This window comes from Myotis myotis, unplaced genomic scaffold, assembly GCF_014108235.1.
Source record: "Myotis myotis isolate mMyoMyo1 unplaced genomic scaffold, mMyoMyo1.p scaffold_m19_p_4, whole genome shotgun sequence".
Lineage (NCBI taxonomy): Eukaryota > Metazoa > Chordata > Mammalia > Chiroptera > Vespertilionidae > Myotis > Myotis myotis.
In genome coordinates, this window is record NW_023416346.1 from 73,728,336 (window position 1) to 73,752,135 (window position 23,800).

The 23,800-nt window shown below is 46.5% G+C and overlaps 1 protein-coding gene across 1 annotated transcript; it reads right to left on the bottom strand.

Annotated features, from left to right (window-relative positions):
* Window positions 1–18,298: 18,298 nt before the first annotated feature.
* LOC118653471 lies at window positions 18,299–21,633 on the bottom strand. The gene is given in 2 exon segments (XM_036304161.1): window positions 18,299–20,779; window positions 20,782–21,633. Coding segments are annotated over 2 exon segments (3,333 nt in total).
* Window positions 21,634–23,800: the final 2,167 nt, after the last annotated feature.

The following is a 23,800-nucleotide window of genomic DNA, read 5'->3' on the forward strand; positions in this document are numbered from 1 at the left end:
TCTCCGGTAATTTTTAAATAAAACATTAAGTAATCTCATTGTGGGAGAGCTTATAGCTCTGCCCTCTCTTGCCACCTTTGAATCTCTCCACACCAGAGATGGATTCGGTAGCAGGATTTCATTTCTTATTACAGATTTTAGATTCCAAATACAAATTAAGATTTTAATTTGGACAAAAAACCACATTAAGATGACCATGGCACTCTTTTTTTTTTCCAGCCTGATTTAAAAGAGTACCTTTTAATATTCCAATTTCTTTATAAGTTGGCCTTTTTGCACAGGTGATTCTATTAATGGAGAATGAAACATTCCAGGATTAGGACATGGAGGTGGAGGGAGCCATGAAGGCTATTCCGCCCATTTTTTCTTTTCTTTCTGCCCCTCTTAAGGAGCAGAGGGTGCAAGGGGGAGGAGATCTATCCTCCTTGACCTCTCCTAAAGGCTCTAGCAAATGAAATACCATTTTCCACAAGGGGAAACAATTTTTGTCAAGTTCTGATTAACTTTTTGGCAAACTTTTAAGATCTAATGTACCTTTTTCAAGAAAACAAGGGTTGTGTTCTATAATAACATGCAAAAACTGTAAGAGATTACCTTCTAGAGCCCAGAGGTCAGAGTGGGACCATCCAGTTTGCAGCTCTGTGGAACCGTAAAAGACACACTCAGGGGGAAGACTCAGTGAGCACCAAAGCCCCATTGAAGCAAGTCTAACCCCAGAGGGGTGTCTCCAGCACAGAAGTTCTCCCACTGCAGACACAGCTGATTCTCACAGCCGATTGGCCTGGAGTTCAATTCCTCACAGTGATAACTACAACAATCAAGGCTTAATTACAACAAGACTGTGCACAAAGCCCACAAGGGGGTGCACCAAGAGTGTCTACCTCAGGTAATTGGGACACTTAGTACAGAAAGGAACTCTATCGACACAGCGAAGCATAAAAAATGCCGAGACAAAGAAACAGGACACAAATGACAGAATTGAAGGAAAGCAAACTGCTGGATATAGAGTTTAAAACCACACTTTTAAGGTCTTTAAAGAACTGTCTAGAAGCCGCCGATAAACTTAATAAGGCCCTCAAAAAGACTGGTGAGACTGCCGATAAATGTAGTGAGATCTTCAAGAAGACTGGTGAGACCGCCGATAAATGTGGTGAGATCCTCAAGAAATCTAACGAGACCCTCAATGTTGTGATAAAGGACCAACTATAAATTAAGCATACACTGACTGAAATAAAGAACATTATACAGACTCCCAACAACAGACCAGAGGAGCGCAAGAATCAAGGCAAAGATTTGAAATACGAAGAAACAAAAAACACCCAACCGGAAAAGCAAAATGAAAAAAGAATCCAAAAATACGAAGATAGTGTAAGGAGCCTCTGGGACAGCTTCAAGCGTACCAACATCAGAATTATAGGGGTTCCAGAAGATGAGAGAGAGCAAGATATTGAAAACCTATTTAAAGAAAACTTCCCCTACCTGGTGAAAGAAATGGACTTACAAGTCCAGGAAGTGCAGAGAACCCCAAACAAAAGGAATCCAAAGAGGACCACACCAAGACACATCATAATTAAAATGCCAAGAGCAAAAGACAAGGAGAGAATCCTAAAAGCAGCAAGAGAAAGAAAATCAGTTACCTACAAGGGAGTACCCATACGACTGTCAGCTGATTTCTCAACAGAAACTTTGCAGGCCAGAAGGGAGTGGCAAGAAATATTCAAAGTGATGAGTACCAAGAACCTACAACCAAGATTACTTTATCCAGCAAAACTATCATTCAGAATAGAAGGTCAGATAAAGAGCTTCACAGATAAGAAAAAGCTAAAGGAGTTCATCACCACCAAACCAGTATTATATGAAATGCTGAAAGGTATCATTTAAGAAGAGGAAGAAGAAGAAAAAGGTAAAGATACAAATTATGAACAACAAATACACATCTATTAACAAGTGAATCTAATAATCAAGGGAATAAATAATCTGATGAACAGTATGAACTGGCGATTGCAATAGAATCAGGGACATAAAAAGGGAATGGACTATTCTTGGGGGGGGGGAAGGGGTGTGGGGTGAGGGAAGAGATTGGACAATAATCGTGCACCTATGGATGAGGACAGTGGGTGGGGAGTGAGGGCGGAGGGTGGGGTGGGAACTGGGTGGAGGGGAGTTATGGTGGTAAAAAAGAGTAACTAATGTAATAATCTGAACAATAAAGATTTAATTAAAAAAAAAGAGATTACCTTCTAAAATTTTAACTCCTTAAGCATGCAAATCAAAAGTCTATAATAAAGTTTCTTACTTTTTTAAAGCCGAATCTATTTTTTTAAAGCCAAATCCTGCCCCGTTAGCCTGGCGAAAGAAAACGTTCCCAGCCTACTTACAGCTCACGACTTCTGAAGTTGATCCTGGGCATTTCGTGCGGTGAATTTCCCCCACCTTTTTTTTCGGTGAATTTTTCCACACCTTTTCTCGGTGAATTTTCCACACCTTTTTCGGTGAAACTTCCTTTTTTCGCTCTAGCAAAACCTTTACTTCCAGTTTTCCCGTTGGGCGCCAGATGTTGAGTGTTTCCTTCCCACGTCCCGCGTGGGTCAGGTTTCAGGAACTGGAAGCAGAGTCACACACAAATGAATATGAAAAGACAAGAGATAATTTGGAAATATTGGGGGGCCAGGCGAGGAAGTCCAACTCAAGGGGAAGGACTTCCTCCCGTGCTCAGGCCTCACCAAGCTTTTATTGATCTGGGATGCACCCATAGCATAGCCCTTAGGCAGGTGACCCCCTGCAACAGGCATACTAGCCCATCAGCAAGGATTTACATAATAAATGGGGGAGTAGTTTCAGCCACCACTGTCTGGACAAACAGAGGTGGCACCTAGCTCCAACCTTTGCTAGGGCTTCAAAAGCACCCAGCCTTGGGAGGGGTGGGGGGTGGTTCTCTATCTATGCTTATCAGATAGTGAAGGCAATAAACTGTTTCCCACAGTTATCATGTCTGAAGTTTGGTTTTTCTCTTATTGCTGTGTTGCATTGGCATTGCATTGTTTTGTTATTATTAATAGCCAGAGTTTTGGTCTCCCTTGTTGCTGTATTACTTTAACATTACTGACTTCATTGTTCTGTTAATAGCCACAAGTTTGTTCTTCATGTTTTGGTTATGCCAAATAATTTGCCTGGAGCTTTTGATGATGTAAATATAAGTGCTTAAAAACAAGAAATAAGTGGATATATGGAGAGCAGCTACAGTGTTTGGACAGGTTCAAGCCTCGGACTAATGAGAGGGCACAGTCCTCTCATAGCCACGTGCAAGTCCCAGCTTGGAGGGCAGAGCCCTCCCAGCACAATTATAGCCAATAGCTTTGGTTGTAAGCTTGATCCTATGGTCTGAACATGTGGCCTCATGTGTCTGAGTAATGTGGGCTTGATAGAATTCAGGTGCATGTAATTGAGTAGGATAGAAACTCATGAGAATATTGTAAACATTTTGACTGTGCCCTTATTTTGCCTCATGGAATCTGTCCACAAAATAAAGACATGGCTTGTAGTCCATGGTGCTGTCTCTCCATCCGGGAGCAGCGTCCTACCCAGACCCAGTTCATTCTCTTGTCTGTCTTTTCTCCATCCTTCACCGCCCCTTCTCAGGGTCATTGAATCTGGCTAAGCTCGCGTGGCACATAAGGTGCCCTGGGATTAAGTATTCCATGCCCATGCCAGTGCGTCACAGGGAACTACTCTGTAGGGAGGTGTCTGCTAACTCACAGCTTATGCATGCAACTCAGATCCCATTCACAATGTACCCCCATGGTGGTTCAGACACTCTCTCTCACTGTTTCTGTGCATGACCACACAATGCCACCACTTGTTGGGTTAACTCTGTTGGTCCAGACCAGCTAAGGAAAATGCCTGTGACTGCTGCCACCAGTTCCTAGCTGTGCTGCAAACATGCTGCTGTGCTGTAGTCATGTTAGGTTTCCCTCCATTCTCTAGCCTCCCTACTTATTCCAAGGAGCCCACCTTAGTTGTTCCAGTGTGCAGGTCTCTCAGGCATTCATCTGTGTTGAGCAGGGACTTCTTTGTTGAATTATAGTTGGTTATTTTGTTGAAATGTTAGGGGGAGAGAATGGATGCACCCTTATGCTGCCATTCCTCGGACATCACTCTCTATATACAGCTTCTTATCCTTTGTGACAGCATGGATGGACCTGGAGACTATTATTATAAGAAAAAATAAGCCAGTCAGAGAAAGACAAAGATCACATTATCTAACTTATATATGGAGTCTAATAAAAGAAATAGGTCTAGAGACATGGATACATGGAACAGACTGACAAATGGCAGAGCGGAAAGACAGTGTGAAGGATAGGAAGAAATTAACCAAATAACATATGTGCATATATGCAAAACCCATGGATACAGAGAGTAATGTGGTAAAGGCCTGGGATGAGTTGGGAATGGATGGAGGGGGGAAAAGAAGGGGAAAATTAAATCAATAACATTGTCAATTGTTAGGTCGGAGAGAGCCCAGGATCGGATACATGCAGACATGACAAGATAATGGACTTCCCCTGGAATTTCTCACAGATCAAGGTGCCAGACACAGATACCAGCTTCTCCCTGAATTCACATACCCCCACACAGATAAGAACTTCGTCCTGAATATTCCGCCCATTCCCTGCAGCAGAGAATTCCCCAGCTCATGTCCCTGCCCCTCACCCAACCGCAGTATAAAAAAAGCGCCCCCCTCCCTGTTGGTGTGAATCCACGTGCCCTGTCCTTGGGGTACGTGGGTCTCCCGGGGACGCAGAATAAACCTTTTCCTTTCCTTTCTTTTCTGATTCACTGGACTCTATTTCTTGCGCCGCCTCCTGAGCCACCTAACCTAACATCAATAATTTACAAAAAGAAAAAAGGAATTACAACTAAAATACACAAAAACCACCCTGAATAATCAGCTGGAGAGAACCTTGATAACTAAGGATAAAAAGTGGAGACCACATAGAGATTGGAAGGAAGTGCAGGGGCATGAAAGGGCTCTCTGGGCTCTTTCAGACAGCAGCTGAAGGTCCAGAGAGATATCTCAGCTATGGGGGTTTCCATTGAGAACTCTGGGGTCTAATTTCCAAGGTGAGCACCCCAGCACAGAGCATGAGAACTGAGAAAGGTGCCTACATAACATCTGGCTGTGAAAAGCAGCAGGGTTGCTGTCTGCCAGGGAGACACAGCTGAAAATGCAGGCACCTTCTTAAAGGGCCAACACATGAAATTTTGTGTGCAGCCACTCACCTTGGTTCCAGCAGAGGGAGGGGAGAGGGGACTGGGGAACGTTGGGTTAGAGCTCAGAAACCAGATTCTGGTTTCTTGCACTGAGTCATTCTCTCACACTGTGTAGGTCATCTATCTCAGACAGACCTATACTATCCAAGTGGCTTTTGCCTTGGGGGAAGACAATTGACCCACCATATTGGAAAACCCCTTGCCCCACACTGTGGAGTTTTTGAGGCCCATTAACAGACTGAGAATATCAAATAGCTTCCAGGCAGAAGCAATTGTCTCACCCTTTTGAAAAACCTTTGACACCATCTGTGGATGATTGCTTGAGGATACTCAAGACTGAATCCAATCAGTCTGCAGGCAGAGGCAAGTCTCTGGAGGCTTTGAGTCTTTTCCTGATCTAATTAATCAGAAACAGCATTTTGGTCCCAACCACAGACACTGCCCTAGACAGTGTAGGGAGGCAAAGGCCAGAGTGAACCCAAGCAATTGCAGCTCACACCTTTAAGACCAGCTGCCACAGTCTTTTTGGCAGCTAGGGTTCAGGAATCTGGAGAAGGGGCTATGAAGTAAATGAATAGAGACTAGACAAGAAATATAAATTTGGAAGGTATTTTGGGGGAGCCAGATGGAGGCTCCACTTTCTAGTGAAGTGGGCTCTCCAAATGTCCGGACCCACGGCTTTTTATTCCCACATTTTTCTCTTTAACAAAGCACATATACATATCAAAGGTAAGGCCTGGTAAACAATAAAGGGCCATCAGCTTAGGGGAATTGCTTACAGCTGTTCATCAGCAGGTAGTATGCAGATTTTCAGCCCTGCTGAAGCCCCAAGGTTCATCAGCCTTCTGATGAACTTCTTGTATAATTATGACCTGCTGGAATTTACCTCCAGCAACCAGCTCCATGGGGGAAGGGAGCATATCTCAGAAAAGGAACAATCAAAGTGTGCGACTCAAGGCAGACCCCGCCTCTGGGCTAAGGAATCCCTGACCACTGGACTACTAGGAGCTTCAATGTCTCACACCTCAATCAGGTTGCCAAGAGCCTTTTAAAAGGACAGTGACTCACATTCACCAACACAAGAGAAGCTCCCAGGAGGCCAAAGATAGACACACCAAGGGACCAGATTCAACAGCATCAGAGAAAAATCCAGTGAGCCCTACAAATAGCAGACCCAAAGCACCTGTAAAACTGCTGGCAAGACAACATTGGAGTTGAACCTCACTGGCAGCAAGTCAGAAGGAAAATCCCTCCCACAAATGAGGCATGAACAATCAAGTCCAAATTACAACAGGAGAGTCAAAATAATGAGCAAGAGGTCAGTCCTAGAGCATCCATATCAGGTGAACAAAGCAACTGCACCACTGGAACCCACAAGAAACATTCTATATATGGCCATCCCATAAAACCGGGAGGCATAATAGTCCTATCTAATACATAGAAGCAAATACAAAGAGACAGCTAAAATGGGGAGACAAAGAAACAACCCCCAACTGAAAGAAAAGAAGGAATCTACAGAAAAATAACTAAATGAGATAGAGGCAAGCAATCTATCAGACAGAACTAAAAGAAATGGTTATAATGATGCTTAAGGAACTTAGTGAAAATTACAACAGCTTTAAAAGGGAAATAAAGGCCATTAAAAAGAACCATACAGAAATGAAGAATGATATATCTTACATCAAGAACACACTGGTAAGTATTAAAAGTAGGTTGGATTTAGCAAAGGATCCAATCAGAGATTTGGAAGACATGTTAGAAATAAATACTCAATTAAGAGGAGCAAATAGAAAAAAATAATTGAAAATAAGTAAGACAGGTTAAGGAAGCTTTGGGACAACATGAAACAACAACATTTGTATTACAGGAATAACAGAAGGGGAAGGGGAGGAGCTAAAAACAGAGAAACTGTTTAAAGCAATAATGACAGAAAACTTCCCCAATCTGGTGAAAAAAAAATGTGGCACAAGTTTAGGAGGCACAGAGAGCCCTAATCAATATGAACCCAAAGAGACCCACACCTAGACACATCATAAAGAAAATGGCAAACATTAAATAAAAAGAAAGAATTTTAAAGGCAGCAACATCGAGACAGAAAATTACCTACAAAGGAGTCCCCATTAGAATGTCAGCTAACTTCTCAATAGAAACACTTCAGGCCAGAAAAGACTGGCATGAAGTACTAAAAGTAATGAAAAGGAAGGGCCTAAACCCCACACTACTGTGTCTGTCGAAGCTATCATTTAAAACTGAAGGTGAAATAAAAAGCTTTCCAGACAATAAAAGATTAAAGGAGTACCTTACTGCCAAATCAGCAATGCAAGAAATGTTAAAGGGACTGCTTTAAGAAGGAGAAAGAGAGGATCATAGGCACAAAGAAAATTAAAATGGCAATAAATTAATGCCTATCAATAATAACCTTAAATGTAAATGGATTAAATGGTGAATGAATGGATAAGACAACCTCACCCATATATATGCTGTCTACAAGAGACCCACCTCAGGAAAAAAAAAAAAAGATATACACAGATTGATAGTGAAGGGATGGAAAAATATATCTCATTCAAATGGAAGGAAAAAAAAAGCTGGGGTAGCAGTACTCATATCAGAAAAAATAGACTTCAAACAAAGACTATTATAAGAGACAAAGAAGGCCACACCTTAATACAAAAGGTAATGATTTAACAAGAAAATATAACCTTTGTAAATATATGTGCACCCAATATAGGTGCATCCAGTAACATAAGAAATCACTTAATGGGCTTTAAAGGAGAGATTGTCAGCAATGCAGTCATAATAATGGGCTTTAACACCCCACTGACATCACTGGATAGATCTTCCAGACAAAAAAATTAACAAGAAAACAGAGGCCTTAAATTACACACTACATCAGATAGATTTAACCAATATTTCACCCTAAAGCAATAGAATTTACATTTTTCTCAAATGCAAATAGAGCATTTTCAAAGATAGATCACATGTTAGAGCACTAAACAAGTGTATACAAATTCCAGAAGATTGATATAATATCCAGCATCTTCTCGGCAGAAATTAGAAACTGTTTAAAAGCATTAATTTAATTTAATGGCATGGAATTAGAAATCCACTACAATAAAAAAAACTCAAAAACCCTCAAATACATGGAGGTTAAATAACGTGTTATTAAGCAATGAATGGGTTACCAATGAGATCAAGCAATGAATTAAAAACTTTTTGGAAACAATTGAAAATGAACACACAACCACCCAAAACCTGTGGGACATGGCAAAAGGAGTCCTAAGAGGGAAGTTCATAACATTACAGGCCTACCTCAAGAAACAAGGAAAAGGACTAATAAACTATCTAACTCTACAACTAAATGAATTAGAAAGAGAACAGCAAGAAAATCCCAGAGGAAGAAGAGGGGAGGAAATAATAAATATCAGAGCAGAAATAAATGACATCGAGACTGCAAACAAAAAGGTACAAAAGAAAAATAAATCCAAGAGCTGGTTCTTTGAAAACATGAACAAGATTGATGAAACCCTAGCCAGACTCATCAGAAACAAAGAGAGGAGTCCCCCAAAAAATAAAATCAGAAATGAAAGAGGCCATCTAACAACAGACATCACAGAAATACAAAGGATTGTAAGCAAATACGATGAACAACTACATGCCAACAACCTGGACAACCTGGGTGAAATGGACAAATTCCTAGAAATATATAATCTTCCAAAACTCAATCAGGAAGAATCTTAAAACAAAACCTGAGTAGGCCAATAACAAATGATGAATCTGAAGCAGTAATTTAAAAACTTCTAGCAAACTAAAGTTCTGGACCAGATGGATATACAGGTAAATTATACCAAACATTAAAAGAAAAACTAGCACCTATCCTCTTCAAACTATTCCAAAAAATTCAAGAGGGAGGAACACTTCCAAGCTCCCTTTACAAAGCCAGAATTATCCTAATTGCAAAACCAGAAAAAAAACACTACAAAAAAGGGAATTACAAGCCAATATCCCTGATAAACACAGATGCCAAAATCCTCAAGAAAATATTAGCAAATCAAATCCAGCAATATATTAAAAAGATCATACTCCATGACCAAGTGGGATTTACTCCAACGATGCAAGGCTGATACATTATTTTCAAATCAATAAATGTGATGCACCACATAAATAAATGAAAAAATAAAAGCCACATTATCATATCAATAGAAGCAGAAAAAGCATTGGACAAAATCCAACAACTCTTTTTAATAAAAATTCTCAGTAAAGTGGGAATTGAGGCATCATACCTGAACATAATAAAGGCCATATATGACAAATCTACATCCAACATAATGCTCAGTGGGGAAAAACTAAAATCGTTTCCCTTAAGAATAGGAACAAGACAATGATGTCCGTCTTCACCATTCTTATTCAACATAGTACTGTAAGTCCTAGCCACAGCAATTAGACAAGAAGAGATAAAAGGCATACATATTGGATAAGAGGAAGTAATACTGTCATTATTTGCAGATGACATGATATTGTACCTAGAAAACCCTAAAGACTCCAACAGGAAAATACTAGATTTAATAAATGAATTCAGCAAGGTAGCAGGAGACTAAATCAGCATCCACAAATCTATGGCATTTTTATACACTGATAATGAATTCTCAGAAAGATAAAGTAATAAAACAATCTTATTTTCTATTGCAACCAAAAGATAAAATACCTAGGAATAAACTTAACTAAGGAGATCATAGACTTGTACTTATATAGGGCATTGAAAACTGAAATAGAGGAAGATAGAAACAAATGGAAGCATATACCATGTTCATGGATGGGAAGACTTAACATAATTAAAATGTCTATACTACACAAAGCATATAGATTCAATGCAATCTTTATTTTATTTTATTTTTTTAAAATATATTTTATTGATTTTTTTACAGAGAGGGAGGGAGAGGGATAGAGAGTTAGAAACATCGATGAGAGAGAAACATTGATCAGCTACCTCCTGCACACCTCCCACTGGGGATGTGCCTGCAACCAAGGTGCATGCCCTTGACTGGGAACAAACCTGGGACCCTTCAGTCAGCAGGCCGATGCTCTATCCACTGGGCAAAACCGGTCAGGGCTGCAATCTTTATTAAAATACCAAAGGCATACTTCACAGAACTAGAACAAATACTCCAAAAATTTATATGGAACAATAAAAGACTGAATAGCTGCAGCAATCTTGAGCAAGAAGAACAAAGTCGGAGAGATTGCAATACCAGTTATCTAATTAAACCACAAAGCTATTATAACCATACCAGCATGGTACTGGCACAAAAACAAGCATATAGACTGGTAGATCAGAACAAAGACCTCAGAAATTGGCCCACACCATTATGTTCAATTAATATTTGTCAAAGGAGGCAAGAACATACTAGAGAGTAAAGAGAGTCTCTTCAACAAATGGTGCTGGGAAAACTGGACAGACACATTCAAAAAGATGAAACTAGACCACCAACTTACACCAAGCACAAGAATAAACTCAAGGTGGATAAAAGACTTAAATGTAAGGCTTTAAAGCATAAAAATCTTAGAGAAAATAGGCAGTAAATGCGCAGACATCTCACGTAGCAATGTGCTTAAGGATACATTCCCTAAGGCAGTGGTCGGCAAACAGCAGCTCAGCAAGCTGCGGCTTGTGAGCCACATGTGGCTCTTTGGCCCCTTGAGTGTGGCTCTTCCACAAAATACCAACTTCTGTGCATGGGCCACGAAGTTTCAGTCACACTGTACGTGCGTGCCTGCACGTGGTATTTTGTGGAAGAGCCACACTCAAGGGGCCAAAGAGCCGCATGTGGCTCGCAAGCCACAATTTGCCAACCATTGCCCTAAGGCAAAGGACACTAAGAAGAAAATAAGCAAATGGGATTAAGTCAAAATAAAAAGCTTCTGCACAGCAAAAGAAACCACCATCAAATGAAAATGAAAACCACTGTGTGGGAAAACATATTTGGCAATGATACATCTGATAAGGGGTTAATATCCAAAATATACAAAGTGCTCATACAACTCAACAAAAGGAAGACAAAAATGGGTAAAAGATCTCAATATATATTTCTCCAATGAGGATATACAAATAGCCAAGACACATATGGAAAAATCCTCAAAATCATAAATCATCAGAGAAATGTAAATTAAAACCACATTGTCAGAATGGCTATCATAAAAAAAAAAAATCAGCAACCAAGTGCTTGAAAGTAGTTGGAGAAAAGGGAACACTACTAATTCACTGCTGGTGGTAATGCAGATTGGTGCAACCATTATGGGAAACAGTATAGAGTTTCTTCAAAAAAATTGAAGATGGAACTGCCATTTGACCAGCAATCCCAGTTCTGGGAACATATCCTAAAAACCCCAAAACACCTATCAGAATAATATATGCATCCTTATGTTCATAGCAGCATTATTAGCAATAGCTAAAATTTGGAAACAGCCCAAGTGCCCATCAGTAGATGAATGGATAAAAAAGCTGTGTAACATTTTACACTATGTAATGCTATACAGCTGTAAAAAAAGAGGGATATCTTACTCTTTGGTACAATATAGATGGAACAGGAAAACATGTTAAGTGAAATAAGCCAATTTGAGAAAGAAAAATATAACATAATCTCACTTATTTGTGGAATTTAATGAACAAAATGAATTGACAAACAAAATATCTGACTGACATAACTTGATGTGGGGTTGGGAGGATGAGAAGAGATAAACCAAAAATCTTATATACTTACTAGAGGCCTGGTGCACAAGACTCATGCACAGTGGTGGGGGGGGGCGTGGTCCCTCAGCCCAGCCTGTGCCCTCTCAGTCCAGGACCCTTTGGGAGATGTCTGACTACTGGTTTAGCCCTGATCCCCCCCCCTAAGGGCCTAAGCCAGCAGTCAGACATCCCTCTCTCAATCCTGGCCTCTCTCAGTCTGAGACTCCTCGCTCTTTATGGCCTGCCTGCCATGGAGGCAAAAAAGGCTCCCACCACTGCCGCTGTGCTTGCCAGCCATGAGCCCAGCTTCTGGATGAGAGGCACTCCCCCTGTGAGAGTGCACTGACCACCAGGGGGAAGCCCCTGCATTGAGCAACTGCCCCTGATGGTCAGTGCACATCATAGTGACTGTTCAGCCGGCCATTTGGTCAATTTGCATATTATGCTTTTATTATATAGGACTAGAGGCCCAGTGCATGAAATTAGTGCACTGGGAGGGTCCCTCAGCCCAGCCTGCACCCTCTCACAGTCTGGGAGGCCTCAGGGGATGTCCAATTGATGGCTTAGGCCCACTCCCCTGAATGGGCCTAAGCTGTCAGTCGGACATCCTTAGTACTGCTATGGAGGCAGGAGAAGCTCCGGACATGGCTGCTGCGCTCACCAGCCATGAGCCTGGCTTCCAGCTGAGCGGCGCTCCCCCTGTGGGAGCGCACTGACCACCAGGGGGCAGCTCCTGCATTGAGCATCTGCCCCCTGGTGGTCAGTGCACTTTATAGGAACCAGTTATTCTGCCGTTGGGCCAAAACCAGCTCTCCAACATCCCCTGAGGGGTCCCATATTGTGAGAGAGTGCAGGCCAGGCCAAGGAACCTCACTGGTGCACAATTGGGGCTGGGGAGGGATGCAGGAGGTTGGACAGCTGGGGAAAGACCACAGGAGGGCTCCAGGGCATTCCAGCCCATCTCACTAAGTCATGATTGGCCAGACACCAGCAGCAAGCTAACCTACAGGTCGCAGCATCTGCCCCCTGGCAGTGAGTGCAAGTCATAGCTACTGGTCGACTGTCTGCCCCCTAGTGGTCAGTTGAGGGGCTTTAGCATATCATTAGCATATTACTCTTTGATTGGTTGAACAGCTGACCAGACGACTGGACATTTAGCATATTAGATTTTTCTTATATAGGATATGTGTGTTCATAAACACAGGCAATAGGGTCATGAAGATGGGGTGGGGGCAGTGGCTGGGAAGAGTGAGATAAGGGGAGGTGGGTGATTGTCGAGTAAGACTCCCTCCACGTTCTGCCTGGAGTAGGGTTCAGTATCTGAAAGAGGAGCCGCACAACAAATGAGAGAAAAAGACACGAGATAATTTTGCAATATTGGGGGACCAGGCTGCAAGTCCCGAAGGACTTCCCCAGTGCTCAGGCCTCACCAAGCTTTTATTGATCTGGGATGCACCCATAGCATAGCCCTTAGCCAGGTGACCCCCTAGTAACAAGCAGACTAGCCCATCAGCAAGGATTTACATAATAATAAATGGGGGAGTAGTTTCAGCTACCACTGTCTGGACAAACAGAGGTGGCGCCTAGCTCCGAGCTTTGCTAGGGCTTCAAAGGCACTCAGCCTTCGGGGGGTTTCGGGGAGTTCTCTGTCTATGCTTATCAGATAGTGAAGGCAATAAACAGTTTCCCACAGGTGATGTCTATAATACTATCAACAATAAAAACATATTTAAAAAACGTTCCCAGTGTACTTACAGACCCGGGCTTCTGTAGTTGATCCTGGGCATTGCGTGCGGTAGACTTCCCCTCACCTTTTTTTGGTGAGTTTTCCACACCTTTTCGGTGAAAACTTCCTTTTCTTGCTCCAGCGAGACCTGCACTTCCAGATTACCTGTTGGGCGCCAGATGTCGAGTAAGACTCCCTCCACGTTCTGCGTGGGGTAGGGTTCGGTATCTGAAAGAGGAGCCGCACAGCAAATGAGAGAAAAAGACACGAGATAATTTTGCAACTGTTGTGCCCAGAGTTCGGGGTGCCCAATAATCCACCACTAGGGAGCCTCTTCCGATGCAAAAGCAAGGAGTCTTTAATCAATCCTAGGATTGGCTCCCAGCCTGTCCGACGCAGCGGTAAGGTGAGAGAGCATGTCCCAGGAGAACAAAGGTTATATAAGGCTAGTTATTTGGGTGGGCTTAGGGGGTGACGTGTGTTACAGGGATTGGTCATTTAGGTCAGGGTTTTACAGCATAAGGGTCAGGAAGTGACCAGCACATTCTGAAGGTTAGAGCTGTCCCCCACTATAGCCTTATTAGGACCTTAGCTGCATTCCTGGAGCTTCATTGGTCCACTCAGGTGGTGGTTGGGGGAGTTAGGTCAATACTGGCATTCTTGTGGTCACTCAGAAAAGGAGGGGGCTTGGGCTGAGGGCCCAGCCTTGCAAGACAAGATAGAGGAGGGGGAGGAGAGTGTGTCTCTGCTTCGTCCTTGAAGAGGGAGGAGGGTGTGTTTCTGCTTGGTTCTTTCATTCCCCCCCTTGTCTTGGAACTCATGTCTCAATCATGGGACGGACTGCATTTCTATCTCTCCCTCCATCGCTAGAGGCCGGTATTAAGCTTGTAAGACCATTAATTGAACTACCCCTATGCATTCCTTGACAAATTGAACTAATTTGTTAATAATATAAGGGCCGAAAGTTAGCAACATTAGGAGGATTACAAGGGGTCCGACGAGGGCCGAGATAAGAGTAGTTAACCATGGGGACCAGTTAAACATGGATTCATACCAAGACTGAGACTGCTCCCTCTCTAGCTTTCGCTTCTGCAGTCCTTCCCTTACAAGGGCCATGGTTTCTTTTACAACTCCTGAGTGATCAACATAGAAACAGCATTCCTCCCCTAGAGCTGCACATAGGCCCCCCTGCTGCATGAATAGCAGGTCTAGACCTCTTCTGCTTTGAAGTACTACTTCAGACAAGGAAGTAAGGGATTCTTGCAGATGGGTGATGGATTTTTCAATTCTTTCTATGTCTAAGTCAATGGCTGCTCTTAGGGCTCCATAGTTTTTGTCTTGTATGACAAGCGAGGATATTCCAGTTCTGGCTCCCACTAGTCCTAGTCCCAAGAGAGCTGCCACAGTTAGGGCAGTAATAGGCTCCCTTTTGCTTCGGGGGTTAATGGTGTCTATTCTGTTAAGAACTTCTTTCCCCGAGTGATATATTAGCTTAGGGATTAACTGCACAAGTACGCAGAAATCCTCTTTTTGGGAATAAAGGACTAAGGAATGGACACAAGGAGCGAGGCCACTGGAGCAGGCCCACCATGCATTCTCAGGGGGTAGAAGATATGCTGGCTCTTTAGGGGTAGCTAGAGTTTCGTTACAGAGATGTGACTGTTTAGGGGGGACGTTGCCTATGCAAGTTCCTTGCCCTATTACCGCCTGGAGGGTTAACCTTGCAGCAGTTTGCTGCCACCTGCAGGAACTGGCAGTCGAGGCCATTGTATAATTGCTTTTCATCGCAATGCCCTCATAATATGGTGGCCTGACATCTAGACAGAGCCAACAAGACTTGGTTAAGTTGGGCTTTGAGGTGTTTAACACATAATACGCTCCAATGACCATGTTCCAAAGGGGGTCTACCTCAGATGGTAAGGTATGTCCCAGGGTCTGGTTTCTCGTGGTAGGTGTAAGTGGGGTGAGGGGCTGTGATGCTGTTCTTCCGGGCGTGGGTACTCGGGGCGTGGTAGGCCGAGGCCGGGGAGCCAGCATCTGGTTGGGCCCTACTCCCAAAGGGGTGTGATGATGGAGGGGAGTGTTTTGGACCTGGAGGGTGAATAATATTTCAGGGTAATCAGTAGCGTACAGCATTCCAAATTCTCTGCACTGATAGATTCGGAGTCCCCAAGTTTTCCCGGTGTCCCATCCGGTAGCCTTTTTCCCCTCTTCTCTGAAGGTAATGCGCACGGGGTTGCAGTAGACCCCGCCAAAACGGGGGCAGGGTGGAGCAGCTGGTCGTCCAACGTTGATCAGGTCACCCTTCTTTGGAACCTCCCACCAAATGTGTCCAGTTGAGACACATGACCAGGAAGCACAGAAATAGTCCCCAGCACCCCCACAAGGGTTTTTTTTCCCAGGGCCGAGTTTGCGAGGGCTCGGGGCAAACGTAGAAATTGAGTGTCCTTAATGGACTTGAGTCAGTAGGTCGGTTGCCTATCCAAGCAGTTTTACAGGCTACATGGGCTGTTAGTTTGGGAAGGAGAGTCAGGAGATCAACCCACAACTCGGGGAACCAAGTGTCTTTGGGATGGATTTGAGAAGCCTGGCTGAGAACTACCCCTGATTTAGTGTCTATAATTTGCCAGGTAACATTATAGGGTGCGTGTGGGCTCCCTGTAGCAGGAGTGATCGCGAGCAAGGTTACCAGAATCAGGCAGGTCGAGCGCGCCTTGAGCGGGTTGTGCTGATTGTGTTCCATGTTCCATTGCACGATGAAGTCCTCCCGGATTGCAGAGGGGTCAGCTGGGCGAGCGTGGGTGTGGTGGATCCAAGTTGCAACGCCATCTACCTTGAGAGCGGTGGGTGTAGTCAGCACGACGACGTAGGGGCCCTTCCAACGTGGCTCGAGGGTCTCCCGGCAATGTCTCTTAACGAACACCCAGTCTCCTGGTCTGTACTGATGAAGCGTTGGGGTTGGGCCAGCCTCATAAACAGCGCGAAGGCGTGGCCAAATGTCCTCGTGTGCCCCCTGCAGTCCTCTTAAGAGAAAAGATATTTCCTGATCTTCAAACTCTGCAAGAAGTTCAGCTTTGAGGTTAGGGATGATGGGGGGGGGGGGGGGGGCTACCAAACATGATCTCATAAGGGGTGAGACCCAGGGTGTAAGGGGAGTTCCTCACCCGGTAAAGGGCATATGGAAGGAGAGCCACCCAGTCCCCGCCAGTCTCCATGGTTAATTTGGTAAGGGTCTCTTTTAGAGTTCTATTCATTCTTTCTACCTGCCCTGAACTCTGGGGCCTATAAGCACAATGTAATTCCCAATCCGCCCCTATGACTTTGGCTACTGCCTGTGTTACCTGCGAAATAAAGGCTGGCCCGTTGTCGGAGCCTATCATAGCAGGAAAACCATACCTGGTTAAGATGTCTTCCAGCAGCTTCTTGGCCACCGTTTGGGCTGTCTCATGCTTGGTTGGGTATGCCTCTACCCAGCCAGAGAAGGTGTCTATGAACACTAAAAGATATTTATAACCATACTTCCCTGGTTTGACTTCAGTGAAATCAACCTCCCAGTGAGCTCCTGGTTTGGTGCCTCTGAGCCTGGTCCCTTGTCCACCTGATCCAGCTCTTGCGTTTGTGAGTTGGCAGGTCTTACAGGAGGTTATAATTTGATTGATTTTGGAGTCTTGTTGGTGAATTTTGATTTTGGCATGCTGAATTAAGTCCTTTAACTTCCGGGCTCCCAAGTGGGTGGACCGATGCATGCGTTCTAATACTGTGATCCCAAGCCAGTCCGGTAGTATGAGTTTCTCATCTGAGGTGTACCACCATCCCTTCACCTCCTTAGCAAGGGGGAGCTTTCTGATCTTCTGCAGCTCTTCCTGAGAGTATTTAGGTTGGTCTGGTAGAACTGGGTCCCCGGGATCTGGTAGTTGTAAAGCCATTGCGGGGACCGAGGTGAAGGTCGCTGCCTTGGCTGCCTGATCAGCCTTTTGGTTATCTCTTGCTACTGGGTCATCTGCCTTCTGGTGCCCTTGACAGTGGATAATAGCTAGCTTCGTGGGGAGCCATAGGGCCGCAAGCAGGTCGAGAATCTCCTGTTTGTTTTTCACTGTTCGTCCCTCTGTTGTCAATAACCCTCTTTCCTGGTAAATCGCCCCGTGAACATGAGCCGCAGCAAATGCATAACGACTGTCTGTGTAAACGTTGAGCCGCTTCCCCGCCCCCAGTGTCAGTGCCTTGGTGAAAGCAATGAGTTCTGCTCGCTGGGCTGATGTCCCAGGGGGCAGTGCTTCTGCCCACACAGTGTCTGTGTCTGTGACCACCGCTGCACCCGCGTACCTGCACCCGTCCCGCACGAAGCTGCTTCCATCCGTGAACCAGGTGGCCTCTGCATCAGGGAGGGGCCGGTCGGTCAAGTCCTTCCGAAGTCCATGTACCTGCTCCAGAATCCCCGCACAGTAATGCAGCAGGGCATCTAGGTCGGGGTCAGGCAGCAGGGTAGCGGGGTTGAGAGCCACGCTGGGATGGAACCGCACTCTAGGAGGGTTGAGCAGTAAGCTCTGATAGTGGGTCATGCGTGCATTGCTCATCCATCAGTCAGGAAGCTGTTTTAGGACTCCCTCAATGGCATGAGGGGTTGTTATCCAGATTTCCTGTCCCAGGGTCAATTTGTCGGCATCCTTGACTAAGAGCACGGTTGCCGCAATGATTCTTAGGCACGGCGGCCAGCCGGCGGCCACAGGGTCCAGCTTTTTAGACAAATACGCTACCGGGAGGCTCCAAGGGCCTAAAGCCTGAGTTAAGACCCCTTTTGTTATGCCCTTGCACTCGTCTACAAAGAGGCTAAAGGGTTTTGTAATGTCCGGCAGGCCTAGGGCTGGAGCAGCCAAAAGAGCTCTCTTTATCTGATTAAAGGCAATTTCCTCTGTCTCAGTCCATTCAAAGGCCTTTCCCTCCTTGGTAGCTTCATATAGGGGCCTGGCAATCTCAGCAAAACTTGGGATCCAGAGGCGGCAATAGCCAGCTGATCCTAGGAATTCCCTTACTTCCCTCCAGGTGGTGGGAATAGGGATTTTCAGGACTGTCTCTTTCCTAGTGTCCGACAACCGCTGCTGTCTGCCCTCCAGTATGTACCCCAGATAACTCACCCTCTCTTGGCATATCTGAGCTTTCTTCGCAAATGCCCGGTACCCTAAGGTCCCTAGGGTAGCCAACAAGTCTTTGGTCCCCTGCTCACAGTCCTCGGCAGTGTCTGCAGCAACCAGGATGTCATCTACATACTGAAGGAGGGTGAGATTGGGATGTTCTCTCCTGTACTCACCGAGGTCCTCGTGCAGTGCCTCGTCAAAGATGGTGGGCGAATTCTTGAACCCTTGGGGTAACCGCGTCCAGGTTAATTGTCCACTGTAGCCTTCCTCTGGATCGTGCCATTCGAAGGCGAACAGGGGTTGGCTTTGAGGCGCAAGCGGCAGGCTGAAAAAAGCATCCTTCAAATCCAATACAGTGTACCAGACTCTAGAGGGTGCTAAAGAGCTTAGGAGAGTGTACGGGTTAGGAACGGTTGGGTGTATATCCATAACTCTTTTATTTACTTCTCGGAGGTCCTGGACTGGTCGGTAGTCATTCGTGTGGGGCTTTTTGACTGGCAGGAGGGGGGTGTTCCAGGCAGATTGGCATGGAACCAGTATCCCTAGGCTTCGCAGTCTTCGGATATGAGGCTGAATCCCCTTCCGGGCCTCCTGGGGCACTGGATACTGTTTGAGTCTTATCGGACTTTCTCCTGGTTTTAACTCTACCAGGGTTGGGGCCCTGTGAGCGGCCAGTCCTACTCCCCCCGTCTCTGCCCAGGCAGTGGGGAATTCTTGTAGCCATCTGTCTATATTGTTCTCTCCTGGGGGCGCCCCCTGGTGGAGGCGATATTCATCCTCCAGTCTCAGAGTCAGAACCTGGATGGGATGGCCTTTGCCATCAGTGACCTGGGGCCCCCCTTGTCTGAAAGTTATTTGGGCTCCGATCTTGGTCAGCAAGTCCCGTCCTAATAGGGGGTAGGGGCACTCCGGTATTACCATGAAGGAATGGGATACCCGGCCTGTTCCTAGATCTACTGTTCTTCGGGTAGTCCATGAATACTGGCTTATGCCAGTTGCCCCTTGCACCCAGGACTTTTTGCTGGCTAGCTTCCCTTGAGGTGTGCGTAGGACCGAGTGTTGTGCTCCAGTGTCGACAAGGAAGTCAACAGGCGTCCCCTCCACTCTAAGAGTTACCCTGGGCTCGGGGAGGGGGTCCGAACCCCGACTCCCCTAATCACTTAGTCCTCCCAGCTCCAAGACCTCCACCCGATCCGCCTTGTTTCCTTTTTTACCAGCCTTCTTTGGGCATTCCCAGACCCAGTGTCCTATCTCTTTGCAGTGAGCACACTGGTTCCGTTGCAGCTTCTTCTTCCCGCCCCAGGCGGTCCCCTTACCTTCTTCTTGGCCATCAGCAAGCTGGCGAAGGTGGCAGGTCCGCTCCTCAGGGTTCTCCGTGGTGGTGGCTAGCAGAATCTTGGCCAGGTTTCGGGTCTGCTTATCGCTGGCAGCCATCATGGCGCGGGCTTGCCTATCCTCAGGGGATTCTCGATTGTTATACACCTTTTCAGCCACTTCCAACAAGTCCCAAAAACTCTTTCCCCCTAATCTATCTATTCTCTGCAGTTTCTTTCTAATGTCTGTGGCTGACTGGTTTATAAAGCTCATGACCACAGCTGCCTTATTTTCAGGAGCTTCTGGATCCATGGGGGTATAGGTGCGATATGCCTCCATGATCCGTTCTAGAAAGGCAGCTGGAGACTCATCCCTTTCCTGCTGTACGTTCCCTACCTTGGTCAAATTGGTAGGCTTCCTAGCAGCCATGCGAAGACCCCCCATCAGAGCCTGGTGGTAGATTTTGAGCCTCTCCTTACCTTCTGCCGTGTTGAAGTCCCATTCAGGCCTAGTTAAGGGGAACGAGACATCTATCTGGGCCTGGTTGGTAGTTGGATTCCCATCTACGCTGGGAACCACCTTCCGGGCCTCATTGAGGATTCTCTCTCTCTCTCCTCCGTTGTGAACAGGACCTGCAAAAGCTGCTGGCAATTGTCCCAAGTGGGCTGGTGGGTGAAAAGAACAGAATCAAGCAAGTCAATAAGTCCACCCGGCTTCTCTGAGAACTTAGGATTCTGCGCCTTCCAGTTATAAAGATTGCTAGTTGAAAAAGGCCAATAAATATAAGGTTGATTGCCATCTGCATCTGGGGGTCCGGCGGCCCATAAGGGCAGGATCTTGATAGTGGAATCGGGTGAGGCGACGGACAGCTCCCGCTGTGCTCTCAGCCGGGTGAGGGGCGGACCTCCCATCGGAACCCCGGCCATTCCCAGAACTCCCGCCCCCGGGACCGGAACTGCGCTCCCGGCCACACCCGGAAGCGGAACCGCATCAGCTTCCCGCAACGGGGCGGGATCTAATCTCTCAGGTGTCCTGAGAAGCTGATACGGGGGAGGAAAAATTAACTCTTCGTCATTACCCCCCTGCAAAACCGGGTAGAGGGGAGCTGGAGCCAATGGCAGAGTGGTTTTTTTCTCCTCCTTCTTCTTCTCCACGTCCTGCAAGGCAAGTATGGGTGCCGGCTCCGGAGGGCGTGGAGCCAGGAAGGGCTTGAGCCAGGAGGGAGGGTTCTCCACGAGGTCCTGCCAAATAATAATGTAAGGAAGCTGATCGGGGTGACCCCCCTTGGGCCGAGATACGACTTCTCTGACCCGGCGAATGGTGGGGAGGTCGAAAGTCCCCTCCGGCGGCCACCCGGCATTGAGAGCCGGCCACTCGCTGGAACAGAAAGTCTGCCATTGACCCTTCTTCACTTCTACACTGAGGTTGTTAGCCCTTCCCTTAATCTCTTTAAAATGATCAACCATAATGCTTAAAGGAGTAGTTTGAGTCTGTCCCATAGCGTCCGTCCAGTGAGTCCACAAAATTAGACAAAAGAACACAGACACCAAACAAACAAAGACACCTAAGAACAGCCTTCCAACCCCGCGGAAGAAAAACTGAAAACTGGACGATGGCCATGTGCCGGCCAGCGGGAGCGACCCACCTCGTCCCAGAGGTCTGAGGGGAATCCACTCCCCTCGCGAGGGGCTTTTACACCCCTCCAGATGGAGGTTCAGAGCATCCCCTGACTCCTCCTGCCCGAGATCCGCCCATGCGTCCACGTTTAGATCTTATCAGGCACAGATTTCAGACGCGAGCTCACATAGGACAGAACAGACGACAGACAGACACACTTACCGCTGCCAGTAGACTCTCCGGAGTGGGGTCCCTCGTGGGTTTTGGGGATCCCGGATGCCCCCCCCAAAATGTTGTGCCCAGAGTTTGGGGTCCCCAATAATCCACCACTAGGGAGCCTCTTCCGATGCAAAAGCAAGGAGTCTTTAATCAATCCTAGGATTGGCTCCCAGCCTGTCCGACGCAGCGGTAAGGCGAGAGAGCATGTCCCAGGAAAACAAAAGTTATATAGGGCTAGTTATTTGGGTGGGCTTAGGGGGTGACGTGTGTTACAGGGATTGGTCATTTAGGTCAGGGTTTTACAGCATAAGGGTCAGGAAGTGACCAGCACATTCTGAAGGTTAGAGCCGTCCCCCACTATAGCCTTATTAGGACCTTAGCTGCATTCCTGGAGCTTCATTGGTCCACTCAGGTGGTGGTTGGGGGAGTTAGGTCAATACTGGCATTCTTGTGGTCACTCAGAAAAGGAGGGGGCTTGGGCTGAGGGCCCAGCCTTGCAAGACAAGATAGAGGAGGGGGAGGAGAGTGTGTCTCTGCTTCGTCCTTGAAGAGGGAGGAGGGTGTGTTTTTGCTTGGTTCTTTCACAATATTGGGGGACCAGGCTGCAAGTCCAGAAGGACTTCCTCCGTGCTCAGGCCTCACCAAGCTTTTATTGATCTGGGATGCACCCATAGCATAGCCCTTAGCCAGGTGACCCCCTAGTAACAAGCAGACTAGCCCATCAGCAAGGATTTACATAATAATAAATGGGGGAGTAGTTTCAGCTACCACTGTCTGGACAAACAGAGGTGGCGCCTAGCTCCGAGCTTTGCTAGGGCTTCAAAGGCACTCAGCCTTCGGGGGGTTTCGGGGAGTTCTCTGTCTATGCTTATCAGATAGTGAAGGCAATAAACAGTTTCCCACAGTGTGCATTGAGGCTTTAAGGATGATCAGCACGTTCACACCCAGCAGATCCTGGGACTAGTCCCTCTGCTGATCTCAGGTGAACTCTGAGATCTAGGTCCTCACATCCCCAAGATCCCCCCGTCCACATCCATGGGGATCCCGGGACTGACTGCTCTGGGGCCCAGAGTCACCTTGCCTTCCCCCATGGCCCTCACCATTAGGCCTGCAGGTCCTGGGACCTTCCCTCTGTGAACCGGGAGGCCGGACCCCCACATGGAGGCCTTCACCTCTGAGACCCCAGGGGAGGTCCCTAGGCCTCACTCCCCAGGGCTCCCTGCAGGAGCTGAACTAGATCCCCGGGTACCTCCGTCTGGTACTCATCCTGATTCCAGGCAGAGTCTGGGCCCTGCAGACCTGAGGTGGCTCCCCTCAGTGCTTGTCCTTGACCCCCTTCTCCCTTCTCTCTGAGAAGGTGAGCGAGGGGTGCAGGAAATAGTTCTCAGTAAGACGCCCCACCGCGGACTCTCAGTGCTGACAAGAGCCCCACCCAGGGTCCCATAGAACTGATAGGAACACCAGGAGATAGATTCTGTAGTGACCTCTGTTCTGAAGCCAGTGGACCCCAAAGTCCTCACTCCGGAGGGCCTCACAACCCTTGCAGAGATAGCTGAAGTACCAGGACCAATGCTGGAGGGGCCGCTTTTGCACCCAGGAAATGGGGGAGAGGTAGAGAAGCCCCTCTTATCACGGGGTTTCTTCACCAGCTCAGATGATCCTGTGGAAACTGTGGTTTCTAAAAGTTAGCTACTACTAAAGATGCTGAGCAGCAGCAGGGAATTCGGGAGGTGTGGGATTGTGGCTGTCTGTCTACAGTTCCCTTGTCCAATGCAGGTGTTTTAACTTTAAGTTCTC